Here is a 14,729-nt window from a genome sequence, read left to right as displayed (position 1 = left end):
ACTAGGAAAATAATCTAAAACACTGACCATGTTAGTTTCAAATAATGATTTACGCAAGGGCATTAATTGTTCAATTCACTCTGATATTGGGTTAAATATATTTTATTAATGAATTACTAATCCCAACTGAGGCAGTTTATTACCTCTAGTCCACTGTTAAATCCCCTTAGTTGACTTAAATAAAACCACTTAGAACAAACCCAAAGGAAAGGAAATATTTTACAGTTAAATCTAGAAAATCCTAGAACTAGAATCACTGATGACAGGTTGGCTTCTACAACTCAAGCAAACTGTACTCTGACTTAATATAGCTGACATTTCAATCTATTTTACAGTGTTTTTAATTTCAAAAATACAACACATTAAAATATGTTCAATTTATCAAAGCTAAAAGCAACATTTAAGTAATGTACTTAAAGTGCAAAGGCACTTTAACACGAAGAAGTGATGCCTAGTGGCTATACTTGGTAACTGAAGACGGAAATACCATATATCATTATTTACAAAAGAATTTATAGTCTCAAAAGATCTTTGGAGATCTTCTACAAAATACACTAAATATCCATTTTTCATTTGAAAAGTTTCCGTACTCTTTCTTCATTCACTATAATCTCCTCTTCCCATTCCCCCACTGGAAAAACAAAAGAAGAAAAAAAGAAGAGAAACAAAACCATAAACAAAATATATGAAAAAATGCATTGTAGAAACATTCATGTTCAATGGTGACTCCTAAGGAGAGAAGGGGGGGGGTGAAAGGTGGGGGTGGGGGGGGAATCAAGAGAGAAATAATTTAAAGGAAAACTTGAAAAAGCAGTATCATTGCTTCCCTCCATCCCCCCAGGCATTTTCAAAGTCCCCGTTGAGGCTGGGAAAGGGAGAACACAAACAAACACAAAAGCAAATGCAGTGCTTCCAACAGTTTGGAGCAGCATCCTTTGATGCCAGAGGGTTGTAAATGATTTCCCTTCACAGCTGACTGATTGCAGTTTGTTTTTCCAGAACTTCGAGGTAGTCTGGTTCTGATTGCGGCTTAGCTTGCAGTAAAGGGTGGTCTGGTTTGGACTGCCCCACAAAGCATTTCCTGGGAGTTCCATATAAAACGGTTTTATTGATTCTGTCTTGGTTTTGGCGTCGAGATTCATATGAAGGGGCGAACTGCCTTTTAGGTAAGGTACAAAAGTTATAGTGGACCAGTCCAGCACTGGGAAGCTCCTTGACCCGCTCAGCGATATTCTGATACAGCAGCTCGGGCTCTCTTGGGGTGGCCTGCTTTTCTAGTAACTCGGTGGCACTTATTGTGTAAGCAAGCGTGGCTGGCTCTTCTTTCTTCTCCTCCAGGTTGCTGTAGCTGAATTCTTGCAGGTTTCGGTAATAGGCCACAGGGTCTCCTTCCTTCTGCATGTAGATGGGGTTCTGGCACATCTGACCCACAGGTGGTGGGATGTAGTTATAGACGTGGCCGTCTGCTTTGTCCTGAGTCTCAGTGTTATAAGACCCATACTGTAATTGGAAGGAACTTACGTCTAAGTTGTTGGCACTCCTGGGAACACTGGGCACCCCCTTTCGGCGTTTCAGGACAAAGACGAATAAGCCAGCCCCAAAACAGACAGATAAGATAAAGACCACCAGCAATCCCAAAATTAGGACGGAGAGCGGAACTTCGGTGTGCAGTTCAGGATAGGAACTGGGAGACACGCTCAGCGAGCGAGGTGTGTCTGTGTTGTGATTCATGGACAAAATGGTCCCGTCTGACAAGTTTGGGCTGTCAGGGCAAATAGCCTCCCTCCCCAGAAACTTCAGTATCTCCCCTGCATGCTTGGCGGGAGACTCACAGGTCACCTCATTGATGATGACAGGGGAATTGGCATGTTCTGTCCAGTCCTTTAGCCCCATAATGTCGCAGGTGCAGTCCCACGGGTTCTCTTGCAGATCTATCTGGATAAAAGCCGGAAGCTGATCCAGAACCCCTTTCACAGGCAGGTGAGAAAAATGGTTGTTTCTCAGATTGAGCCTGGTGAGGGCCGTGCCCCCAAATATGTTATCAGGTAAGGACCGCAGCAGGTTGTTATTCAGAAACAGTAGCTGTAGGTTAATCAAAGCATCAAAGGTCAGCGGCTTGATTTCCTTAATGACATTATACTCTAAATAGAGATACTGCAAGCTCTGCAGTCCATCAAACATAGCTGGATACAGCACTTCAAGGTAATTGCCATTCAGATAAAGTCTGCGTAAACTGGTCAGGTTCGTGAAGGCACCTTCCTGAATGACCGCAATCCTATTGTTTCCTAAGTGCAACAGATCCAAAGAACTGTATTCTAAGAGGTCGTTCTTATAGACAGTTTGAAGATAGTTCCCTGTTAGGTAGAGTTTCTTTGGACTGGTGGGTTTGGGCTGTAGGTCGGAGATGTTTGTGAACTTCCTTTCTTGGCAGTTGACGTTGAGGCCATTGTCTGAGCTCTGGGAGGTGCAGACACAGCTGCTGGGGCAGGTGAGGGGTACCGGGGACTTGGTCTGGTACACCATGATGGGTCCAAAGCTCTGCCTGTCCTTGGACACGGTGACCCGGGGGGTCGGCCGGTTTCTCATTTTGGGGGGCCGGCTGGCTTTCGGCGCCCTGGTTGGGTTGAGGGCAGGGTTCAGGGTGGGGGACTGCCTTTGGACGTGGGTGTCCGCGTGGCTGCCCCTCTGACCCGAGTCGCCGCCGCTGCCGCTGCTGCTCTTTCTGGGACAGAGGTCTTGCCTGGTCAGTTGGGTGACATCTTTCCCGTGCAGTCTGAAGGGAGTTTCGCAGACAATCTCCCCCACAAAAACGGTTATGGTGTCCAGCCAAGCCTTGAGAGGAAGCAAGTCGCAAGTGCAATTCCACGGGTTTTCCTCCAGCTGAATCTCCATGATCCCTCCGATATGTTCAAGGACGCCGGCGAAAGGCATCACTTTCAGCCGGTTCCCTCTCAGGTCTAAGTGGGTCAGCAGGACGAAGCGGAACACATTGCTGGGCAGCGACAGCAGAAGGTTGTCATTCAGGATGAGCACTTTGAGCTTGTTCAGCTTGCTGAAAGCCCCCGCCTCGATGGCGCTGATGTAGTTGTAGTCGGCCTGCAGGTACTCGAGGCTCTCCAGGCCCAGGAAGGTGTCCTCCCTCAGCACCTCGAGCTTGTTGTTGTTGAGGTGCAGTCTCTTGAGGGTTTTCAGGCCGCTGAAGGCCCCGGTTCGGATCTCCTGCAGCCCGTTGTTGCCCAGGTGCAGAGTCACCGCGTTGGAGTAATTGACAAACTCGTTGGGGTACAGTCTGGTCAGGAGGTTTCCATTGAGGAAGAGCTGATAGATTCGATACTGGGGGGGCTGGAGCAGGCTGACGGTTGTAAATCCTTTGTTTTCGCAGTTAATGTTCAGTACGTTCTCCTTCTCTTCGCACAGGCAGCGGATCTTGCAAATGTCTTTGGCAGTTTTGCGACTCTCCGTCTGTAAGATCCCGGCCACGGTGAACACACTGAGGAACCAAACGCCGCTCAGCATCTTTAGGCACCGTCGGTGTCAGCTCAGGTACCTACAGGCAAACCTTGGGGAGGGGGGCGGGAGAGAGCAGGATGCGGGGGAGAGAGAAACACGGAAGGCCGATTAAAATGGCAAAGCGAGGGGGCGGAGTGGGCGGGAGGAAGAATGCGGGGAGTGGGCCACACGGCAGGAGATCACTGCGATGCTCAAAGCGGTGTCTGCTCTCCTCCCCTTCCCCCCTCCCCCCCAGCCCCCCCACCCACCCACGCGTCCCCCAGCACACATGCTTGCACCTGATTTCCCGGCGGGTCGCCGCCAGCCGCGGAGTCATTAGTAACCGAGTTGTCCTACTAAATCCAGCCCATCTCCTCCTCCTCCTCCTCCCCTGGGGTATCTTGAAGAGATCTCGGGCGGCTCGCCCCTCCTGGGCTCGCAGCAGAAATTGCTTTACTTTTTTTTTTTAACTGCGCAAAAAGGGGGTGGGAAAATCAGGGGACTGGCGGCGGGGGAGGGGAGAGCAAAGACAGCGCGGGGTGGGGGTTACTCACACATCAGGAGAAGACGGGACCCCTCTCCTCTGCGGTCCGCCAGTAGTTTGGCATCTTCAGAAAGAGAGGGAGAGCAAGGTAAAAGACGCCGCCGCTTCCGGAGGGCTGCCCTGCTCTCCCTGGGTTGATTTAATTTTGCTGGGGGGTGCGCACGAATTAGAAAGCCGGCAGGCGGTGGGAGAGGAAGAGGAGGGTCGGAGCGGCGGGAAGCTGAGCCGACGGGGACCCAGGGGCGCGACTGCTTGGCGAGGTCGCGAAGCTGGCCGGCCCGGTCGGCGGGCGGCGGCGGCGGCGACGGCCGAGCCCGGGCGCGCACTTCCAATCCCGTGGCAGCGGCGGCGGTGCGCCCGGCAGTTTGAATTTGAGAGGCTTTGCAGGTTCCCCGGGACAGGGCTAGGGTGACGTCACGGGGGGAGGGGGCAGGCTGGGGGATCGAGGGCGCGCAGTGGGGGAGGGAGGGGCAGATGCTTCCCTTCCCTGCGAGTGGCTTTGCAAAGCTCAAATCCCGGCTGCGTCAGTGGATTCTGAACTCCTCCACCTCCAGCCCGGCGGGCGGCGAGTGGCTGGCGAAGCTCCTGGAGAGGGGCTCTGCAGGAGGGGTCTGGCTAAGGGGCGGCCACCGCCGGGACTCCTCTGACCCCTCCGAGTGGTTTCTTCCACCTGCCCCTCCCTCCGGGCCATCCCAGCCGGGAGGCCCCTTCCAGATTCCCGAGCTGGGGTCCCGACCTCCCCAGTAAGGGGTGTGTGTGTGTGTGTGTGTGTGTGTGTGTGTGTGTGCCTCGGGGGGCGGGGGGGTGCCTCTTTGCTACAGGACCAGGGCCCTCCCGTCAGCTTCCTAGCTCAGATGCTGTTGGTGCGGAGAGCGGGGTGTGTGTGCACCAGTGTGTCTGTGTGTAGGAGGGCGAGGAGTTCTCCTAGGGGATTCATGGTTTACATACAGAGCTTTGTTTCCGTGCTGAGAGTATTAGAATTACTTTCTGGGTGGTGACTGGTCAGATATTTGCCTGGATTCGGAAAACCAGCTCGACATTAGCTTATAGACCGAGATAAACAACAACACAGCCCTTCTCCCCCTGAGGTTTATACTTAGCCAGCTAATGAGGTTGAAACGTGTGCTTTTTGCCTGAAGGAAGGAGAAGAGGAGTGGGTGTCGGAAAGGCACTGCCAAGCTGAGCTTCAGCTGGGAGCTGGGGCCCGTGCAGAAGGGAGCCTAAGCTCTGCAGGCGGCAAGGCCAGGGGAGCTAGGGGACAGAAGCTGGATGGGGAGGACTGGCTCCTGAGAAAGAGAGGGCAGGGCGGATGAAAGGAGTCCTGGCGGAGACTCAGGAGACCTAGCTTTGAGCTAGCTCTGTTGCCAGGTGTGTCACCTGTTTCTGGATCTTCCCATCCCCCTTGGCACAAGGGGGTGGCCTCTATGTGCCCTCACAGCTCGCACATTCAACTGGATTCAGATAACCTTTCTAAGGATTTTTAATGGCCAGGGGTTGGGGTTTTGCCTTCAGTATCTCCTTTCTCCTGGACCCAGGAGTCTCCCAGTTGGAGTCCATTTGCAAGACGTGAACGTGCTGTGGCCCAGAAGGGCCAGGGGCTGCCTCCGGTGGGAACCGGGGAGTTGAGGCAGCCCCAGAAGAGAATGAAAGAGAATGGGAGAAGGAAGGGACCCATGGACTCGCCGCCGGTCCCGTCACACACTTTAGCTTGCTTTCCCCGCCACTTCGGCCCCAGCCTGCTGCAGTCAACACAGGGTCCCAGGGCCAGGCCAAGTGTGGAAGGGAGGCAAGCTTAAACGCAAAACGAGCCTTCTGAGAACCGAAAGCCCTCCTGCTTCTTCCCTCTATCCGCGCAAAGTTCAGGTCCTGGGATTGTTCCCGCCCATACAAGTTCTTTCCTCCTCAAGGAGGGCTCTGATCACTTATAAACTTAGGTACCGAAGCAACCTGTGGCTCGGGCTGCCTCCTCTGCAATTTTTCTTGGGCTTTCTCCCCCCCCCCTTTTCCTTTGGGGAAGAGCCCTGCGCCAGACATGGAGACCCCTCCCCACGCAGTAATCCTTGCTTCACTCTGGGCAACATCCTTTCCTTCTGGGCCCTCACATTTTCCTTCTCTGCGCCAAAGGGCAACCGGAGTGGGGCTGTCCGCGAGGGGGCGGCCCCCCGGCTGGCCTCCCACTCTCCACGGCAATTGCATCATTAGGGGTTAAGCCAAGTGATGTGCAGTGAACACGTCTAAGCTTCCTTTGATTTCATTTCATAATTCCAAATATTAAATATACATAGTTCCTAGAGAGATGTGGTCTATTCAGTCATTCACTTAACAAGCATTTATTAATTAGGTTAATATTTCTTTGAAATAGAAGCCAACATGAGAGCTGGACAAGACCTTTGAAATCGGTTTCACTTTATAGATGAGGACATTCCTCAACCAGGGGAAGTGCTGACTTGCTTGAGTTCAAGAATCTATAAAATTGGAAATAGAACCCAGGGATCTTAGGTCCCGGTTCAGCGGTTTTCCAAAAAGCTCACTACTGCTTACTGTGAATTAGAGAACCATCTAAACTTAAAGAGCGATGCTGATGTTTTGCCTAAATGTGTTCTTTCTACAAAATCGTATGTGAAAGCGAAATGCCCAATATGAGTTTTAGTTCCCAAATATATAGTAATTTCCTTCAAGACACGGATGACTCTGTCTCCTTGAAGACAGAGCCTACGGGGCGGGTAGCTGAGTGACGGGGCGCTGGGGGCGCTGGAAATGTTCGCCGTCATGGAGCGAGGGACACGCCGCGGCGAGCTGCCCAGGGGAGCGACCCTGGGGACCCTGCGGCGGGGTGGCGGATCTGCTTGGTGCGGTTAGCTTCCTACACGGGGCGGCGCACCCTCCCACCACTCCTCCGTCTCCGGCTGCTCCCTGGGCTTGCCCAGCCGCTTTCCCACACGGAGTTATTGGCAGCAATCAGCCGCAACCGCGATGAAGCGCTTGAAGTAAGTTGTCTCTGGCCCCGCGTCTCCCGCTGGGGAGAGCGGGCTCTCGTCGCGGCGGAAGGGCTGCGGAGGCACCCGGAGCCCAAGGGAGGCAGAGGCGGGCGCGAAAAGGAGGCAAACGCTCCTCTCCTCGCTGGGGCGAGGGAGGTGGAAACGCGCCTGGCGCTCACTCGCATCTTCCCGAGTCAAGCCGGCTCGGGTCTCCGGCCGCGGGGCGCGGTGAGTGCGGGCGGGGGCGCAGTCCCTCTCCGTCCTGCCGCCCGCCGGACCGCGAGGGGGGACGGGGGCCCGGCCGGCCCGGGGAGGGGGCTCTAGCGCCCGCCCGCGACCGCCTTCTGTCCGCACTCACTCCCGGAGACTAAGGGGCTGGGCGAGACCCCGCGGCCGGGACCCGGGCACCTGGCGCACCCGCAGTCCCACCTGCCCTCCCACCCCGCCACCCCCCGCGACGGCCGCTCGTGCCGCCCCCTCCCCCGGGACCCAGGTGCCGCGTCCTCCTCCGGCGCGGTGGCCGCGGGGCTGCGCGACGCCCCGAGCCGGACCCCGCCTGCGCGACGGTCCCGAGCCCCGCAGCCGGAGCGGGGCCGCAATCGAGGGCGGCCGCCCGCGCGCGGTCCCAGCGGATCGCGCTGTCTTCCCACGCCTGTTCCCTCGGCTGCGGAAGGCAGGGGCCCGCGCGGAGCCAGCTCGCCGGCCGCGTCGCCGAGGCGTCCCCGAGTGCTCACAACTTACCCGGCGAGCGCGCCACCCGGAGGTTCCCCCGGAGGCGCCCGCAGCATCTGCGACCGGGAGGCGCGGGAGGCGGCGCGGCCTCGGACCGGCGCGGCCGGGGAGCGAGGGCTTGGCGGCGAGCGCGGGCGGCGCCCCCAAGGGCAGGCAGATCCCACCGGAGCGGCTCGCCACCGGGCAGCGCTTCTGGCAGCAAGGAGGGAGCAGCCAGGAGGGAGGAGGGAAGGAGGGCGGAGGGGGGAGGAGGAAGGAGAGGGGGAGGGAGGAACGGCGGCCCCCGCCCGCACGTATCAATCACCCCGCGGATCAAATGTCCCCGCTGTGCACCCGGGAGGGGGATGTGCCGGCCCACAAAGGGGCCGCTGCTCCACCTCTCGGACGGGCGCCGCGGAGCGCAGCTCGCGCCTCTCGGCCCCTCTCGCTTGGAACTCTGCCCAGCCCTTGCAGCTTCCTCCGTGGGCTGCGGCTCCGACTCGGTCGAGTGAAATCGGGATGGCACTCGGTCAGCACCGCATCCGAGGGGACACCAGAGCGCAGGGCGGGAGTTACGGGCGAGTGAAAAGCGGCCAGCCCCTGGAGCCCCACACCCTCCGGGCCGGCTGCCTCCCCTAACTAGTCAGCGCCCGACCCTCGGAGTTCCAGGCAGAGAGTCCAGGACCTCCTACGGGGATGGTAAACAAGGCATTTCCACAGAATGGGGAGCAGAGCTGGACCAGGGCAAATGTGTCCACCGAAGCCAGCCCTTAGCAGCATTCCAGACCCCGTTTCAGCTTGATTCTTTTCATTCTTCACGACGTTGCCAGGATCTACTTGAGCGGACTTTTGCCATCCTCCTTGCCTTTTCTCCCTTTCCCTCTTATTAGTAGTCCAGGTGGTTGTGTCTCCGTGACGGGAAGGCGCTCTGTGAAAGAGTCAGTGTAGTTCCAGAGGGAGGTGCGGTTGTCGCCGAGTGCATTGCAGTTCCCAGCAGATCTGCTTTCCCCAGGGCCTCGCTTCCCCTCTCCCAGGGAATTAGGGATAAAGTTGCAGTTGTATTCTTTTGAGTGGGGAACAGGGAGTTGACTTGATGTCACCAAGAGGAAATTTCCCCCTCAATCCTGGAAGAGAGCAGCCTTAATTAAAGTCGAAGCTGGCCCCTGACTTTCCCGTACCCCCTACAGAGTCTGAAAAACCCCCAATTCTTCAGAATATCCACAGGCTTGAATGGGAGGGGAGGGGTGCAAAGTTAGAGCACAAATGAGCTCTGGGGCTAAAGCATCTGCATTGTCTGTTTTCAAGGTTATTTCCTATGCATTTAAACCACGTTCTCCGGGGCACAGACTTCTGCCTCATTCTTGTCCTTACCCTGGGGAATCTTCTGTGCTTCTTCCTTCTCTTCTTGGCTTTTCTTTCTTTATTTTTTTTCCACAATGGTTTTCCAAGGAGACCATGCTGGGCCTTTTAAATAGAAAATTAATGATAATCTTATATTATGCACATATGCAGAGTTTAGTAATAGTCCAAAGAATTATCTCTTATAATCATATCTCTGAGGTTTTAAGGATCATTACTATTCCTTTTGCTTCAGTCCTGAGAAAGCCTTTTTGAGATGTTACTGCCATTCAAATAAGCAATTTCAGACAACACAGTTCTCACATATGCACATGGCCCGGCTATTTACAGTCACATATTCAGAAACATTGCCTTTTGTTATTAATATCCTTATTTATGGTGCGAACCATCCACTGTGCTGTTCCCCACCAGCTATCGCAGCACCCTGGGCACATCATATTATTACTGACTGAGAACAGTTAATACTGTTTCTTTTGTCTTTACCTCATTCCTGACTGTGTCATCTTTTCGTGTAGTTATCTAATGGGTGCTATAAACAACCACAAAACACAGAGCTAAGGGGCTATTCAAAGGCAGAAACAATGAGACAGTCAGGCTAAAAAAAAAAAAAAAAAAAAAAAAAAAAAGACAGTTTCCTGAGAAGGGTGGTGTGTAGCTAGAGGGACAAAAAGCCACAACTTACATACAGAGTATGGTATCAATGACAAAGACCGACATTTTATTTTGATCCGGTAGAACCTTGTAAAATACGGCATGCATCCATTTTTAATTAGCCTTTAAGCAAGTCTAACATGTTTATCAGCCTTCAGAAAAGCACTGAGCAGCCTGCCTTTCAGCATGGCACCACAGTGATAGTAAGATAAAGAACAGACTTTTCTTTGTCAGCATAACATTTTCAAGTAGGCAGGTAGCTATTTTGAAGGGTGTCCTGGCTACACACATACGAAGCATACACAAAATGATGAGCAATACAGAACTTTCTGTGAGGGTTGTTGCAAGATAATTACAGTAGACCAGAGCTTGAAGCGTGTGAAAGTTTTAAATGTACCAATTTATTGGAGAGCTGCTTTATACTGACTTTTCTAAAAGTTTCCGTGCTAGGGGAAAAATTGTTGATAGAATTGATTGTCAAAGAGGTGCATAGCAATGTACTTTGTGGATTAATAAAATGGCATTATTAATTCTTGGGTGGAGGGGCATTGTAAATGCATCTCTGTTTACGTGCGGTTCTCTGTTGATTAGTTCATATTACCAAAGGACTTAGAGATCTCTGACTGCAATGCGAGCGGGGCAATAGAGATATAAACTTAACTTTTGCTTGGGTTTTTATAGTTTCATCCTAAGATCAGGAGAAAAAATCAGAAATTTCATCTAGGATCAGTTTTTTAAATGTGCATACATTACTGAGACGATGCAGAATGTTGCCTGGTTACCATGTAGTACACAGCTTGCCTGAGACTTTTGCTTCCCTACCTTTTCCACACCTATCCAGGGCTGGAAAGCTTTAAAAAAATTTTTTTTTTTAAATAAAACAGATGTGAGGTGTTTTCTGGGAATACTGTCCCTTTGAACCAAAGGTTTCAAAGAAGAGTTCAGGCAGAGACAGACAAATTCCTAAATAAAGAAAGGAGACACAGAGGACATGCTGTTAATACCAGTAATTAGAGTTTAAAGGATATTGTAGACGTTGGTTCTGTGATGCTGTTGAAAGTGTGGATATTTTTAAATTCAATTATTTTGATTATTTTGGCAGGCATGTTGGCTTGGTTGGAGGAGTGCTGAGCCAGACCCAGAGTAGTTTGTCTTTTAATCAGACTCATATCCAAACCCTTGGAGACGACCAATGGCCTGGGTTCAAATCCCCAACTCTGCTTCTTACTTGCAGGAGGACCCAAGCAGGCACTGCTCTTCTCCGTTCACTTACATGTAAAACTGGGTACCAGCATCTGCCTTATGGAGTCAGTAAGGATGGGATTCATACAAAAGTCCTTTAAAATTGGGACGTGGTACCCATATGTGAGGGGAAATCATGAAATGAGGAAGTCCTACCCTTCCTTCTTAAGGTAACTAAATAATCCAAAGCCACGATTTTCATGAGTAAGCATAATTTTGATTAAAATTGGATAATAGAATCAGGATTAGAAAGTCATTGACTATTCTGGTTGGAGCTATGTGGTGTCAGACATTCAAAGGAAAACTTAAAAAAATTTCAATCTCTTCCTAGATTTTTCCAAATAGCTGGATATATGTGTATATCAGGATTTCTCAGCCTCAGCACTATCGACATTTTGGACCAGATAAGCAGTGATGTGGAGGCTGGCATGTGCCATGTGGGGTTTAGCTGCATCCCTGGTTTCCATCACTCTCCAGGAATACTAGTATGCCATATATTTATATTCATACACTATATATCTATACATATTATATGTGTTTTATGTAATATATAAGTATGTATGTGTGTGCATGTGTATATAAACACCTTACATTTATTTCACACTTAAGTTGAAGGACCATAGTGTACATTATGACTTAGCGACAGAGTAAGATGCCAGGCTCCCTGCTGCCCTGCTTTGTGATCTGTTACCATCAGTGGTATTTTCTGTCATGACCCAGGGCACAGTCATGGGTTGAAACCAGAGTTTCTGAAACAATATTACCTTTGTTATAGCCATGCACCCTGAAATATTCGATTGTAATTCATTGAAACAACTGCTGGCCATGGCCTGCTAAACTGACTTCATGAGGGATTAATAGGATGTATCTCACAATTTGAAAAACACTGACATACTGGATGGGGCAGAGGAGGGACAATGGGACCGAAGAGAAAAAGGGGGCAGTAAAGAAAAAGGGGGAGACTAGAAATAGAGAAAAAAGAAGTGTCTACGGTGCAAAGTTATAGTAAAACTTCTGGCTCTCAACCAATTGTGTTAAAATCAAATGTCACTTAGTGATCAGCCCTGCTCCCAAGGGTCCTAGACCTCCCTCCGTGGTGATTGAGTAGAGCGGTTCATCAGTTAGAACCAGATTTAAGCTTACTGGACTCGGGAGTGAATATACATGGCAAAAGCCATAGATTTCACAGATAAGGCTTAGGACAGCATTAGTAAGTATTTCATTTACCCTGACACATTCCTTCCTATTAATCTCACCGCAGCTAGAAGTTATGCTTTGGTCTGGAGTTACAACCTAATGCGTTCAGGAGGAAACCAAATTTATTGGGTTTGACACTGCACATTATCGGAACGGTATCATGCCGTTGAGCCTCTGTGCTAAGTTCTGTTGATTTTATTTATGTATTTCTGTTTGGCTAGTATAAATATATGGTAAAGTATGTGCTGTGGTAGAGAGTTTAGTGCTGACTCTGCTGGAACATTCAAAAATGTCTGCACACAAGGTGCCCAGTTCTAAAGAGTTACAGCCAGAAGAGCAGCTACTAAGGATTTGCATTAAGTATTTCTGATTTTGAAAAAAGTCATCATTTGTGGAGAGGACTAGGCCATTAATATTCAAAAATAGCAAGGATGACACACTCCAGGTCTACCCTGAAGTTGTGATTTGCACAAAATGAAGCAGCATTTAGAAATTATGGGTTCAGAGGGGAGGTGAGTAAGATTTACAAAGTAACTAAAATCATTTCCAAATAATAGCTGGATGCAGCCTTCAACCATCACTGCAAATCAATGAGAGGAGGAAGGATTTTTTTTTTTTACCTTGGATCTTGATGATTGATTACTCAGATGTGATATCAGTTCTTTTTTTTTTTTTCCTTCCATTTTTCATCTCCCAGGAAGTTGCCTAAGTGATGTCATCACAGCACCTGGCACACACCCCAATTCACCTGATTATTGCAGGTGAGGTCACCTCTAAGTCAAGTGCAATGGCTCCAGGACATACATCAAACAGCTTTTGCAGCTGTCTGTGGTCATATTGTGGTCCCTAGGCAAATTCAAAAGGGAAAAAAAAAAAAGCTTCAAATTTCATGACACTTTTGATAACTGAAATACCCCTGAAGTTCTCTCAGAAAAATGGCCTGATGTTAAAAAATAGCCTGGGGTAGAGGAACCATATGGTGTTTCTCAAAAGCATCACTTTGGGGCAACCCCAGGAAACCCTGACAAAACAGGAGGCATAATCATCACCAGATTTGTCCCCTACCCTGGACCTCACCACAGCAGCCCAAGTGCTGTAATGGGGTCAGTGTCACTTTATAATATTTTGAAAGGCGGGAAATGCAAGCTCATTTTTTGCTACACATCGTTGCTTCAGAATAATGAGTTCAGTGTGCTGATTCCTTAGCTCTTTATATATTGCTCCAGTTGGTACAGGTCAGGAAACAGCACCATTTGGGCAGACAACTTATTTGCCATCATTTAAATGTGTTGAATTACTTTATTTTAATGCATTTTATTTCAGTAGAAATACTAATGTTTAAGAAGACTTGTACAGTGTTGCTAAATGACGGATGCTGGTTATTAGTTGCAGCAAAGAAGGACAATTGTCAAATGAATGAATCGATGTTCTCCTTACAATTTTTATAAAATATAATACTCAACCTAAGAGAACTCCTATCTCTTGAATACAGAGTATGCTCAAGTCCCTGATTTAGACTTGCCAATGGAACCTACTGTATAGCACAGGGAACTCTACCCAGTCTTCTGTCATAATCTATACGGGAAAAGAATCTGCGAGAGAATGGATGTGTGTACATGAATTACTGAATCGCTTTGTTGTACAGCAGAAATGATCACAACATTGTAAATCACCTATACTTCAATAAAACTTTTAAAATGGAAAAAATAAAATAGAGACCTGCAAAATGAATAAGGGGGTCATAACAAATTAAGTTTCAGTGGTTTGTCATTCAAATCTATGATTTACTCAAGGGTCTGAACAGATCTGCTATGATTTATATCAACAGTGGGGTGTATTAGACAACAATGGAATTATGCGTTTGTTAGCCCTGCTACGGCCCTTAGCCAAATTCGGTCTTGAGCTGTGGTGATGATATTGATCACAGGCTACCTGGCTTCATCCAATTGTGCTTCTCCACTGACTTTTAAGTAAGTGGTTTGTCTAAAACAAGTCCTAGAATGCTGATGAACCATGATACCTATATGGAGTTTTTTGGTTTTGTTTTGTTTTGTTTTGGTCTTTCGTCTTTTTAGGGCCGCACCTGCGGCATATGGAGGTTCCCAGGGTAGGGGTCGAATCGGAGCTGTAGCCGCTGGCCTACACCACAGCCACAGCAACGCCAGATCCTTAACCCACTGAGCGAGGCCAGGGATCGAACCAGAAACCTCATGGTTCCTAGTCGGATTTGTTTCCCGCTGCGCCACGACCGGAATTCCACTATATGGAGTTAAGTTATACAATTTCTTGAGCCATTTTCAGTATTAATATGCAATAGCGCCTCAAGTAATCTTTAAAAACATTCTATGACATATTCATATAATAATTCTACATAGAAAGATCTCAAAATATGAGAGTTAAGGCAAGTGATCTACAGTTAAACTCTGCAGATTTATAAAGCTGCTTTCATGGCTTTCCTGTTCAATTGTTATCTTTCATTGAAATACCAAAGTGATTAGTCATCTTTAAGAATTTTCTACTTGCAAAATGTCAGTGATTATTTTTGGTATAGATGTTGA

The 14,729-nt window shown here is 49.5% G+C and overlaps 1 protein-coding gene and 1 long non-coding RNA gene across 5 annotated transcripts in view; both read right to left on the bottom strand.

Annotated features, from left to right (window-relative positions):
• Positions 1-14,729, bottom strand: part of LOC110257660 (uncharacterized) — a 283,513-nt gene that overhangs the window by 22,808 nt on the left and 245,976 nt on the right. The window lies entirely within an intron of this gene.
• Positions 87-7,943, bottom strand: SLITRK2 (SLIT and NTRK like family member 2). 4 transcript variants are annotated; one of them, XM_085007272.1, is made up of 2 exons: positions 7,753-7,943; positions 87-3,559 (listed from the first exon to the last, which is right to left on the bottom strand). In XM_085007272.1, the coding sequence occupies exon 2, from the start codon at positions 3,514-3,516 to the stop codon at positions 967-969; it is 2,550 nt and encodes an 849-aa protein (XP_084863398.1). In that variant the 5' UTR covers positions 3,517-3,559; positions 7,753-7,943; the 3' UTR covers positions 87-966. The 4 variants fall into 4 exon arrangements, with proteins under 4 accessions (XP_084863398.1, XP_084863396.1, XP_013841931.1 ...); XM_085007270.1 differs by lacking the exon at positions 7,753-7,943 and adding an exon at positions 4,044-4,182; XM_013986477.3 differs by lacking the exon at positions 7,753-7,943 and adding an exon at positions 3,789-3,915.

Source organism: Sus scrofa, chromosome X, assembly GCF_054392235.1.
Source record: "Sus scrofa isolate SSC_HxYL_T2T_F1_AM1 chromosome X, Sscrofa_HxYL_maternal_Yorkshire_Landrace_v2.0, whole genome shotgun sequence".
NCBI classification, from domain to species: Eukaryota; Metazoa; Chordata; class Mammalia; order Artiodactyla; family Suidae; genus Sus; species Sus scrofa.
Note: the sequence above shows the minus strand (reverse complement) of the source record. Positions and strands in the feature narration are given on the sequence as shown.

Coding starts and splice junctions, on each gene's coding strand:
- SLITRK2 (XM_085007272.1), bottom strand. CDS start 3,516: ATGCTGAGCGGCGTTTGGTTCCTCAGTGTGTTCACCGTGGCCGGGATC.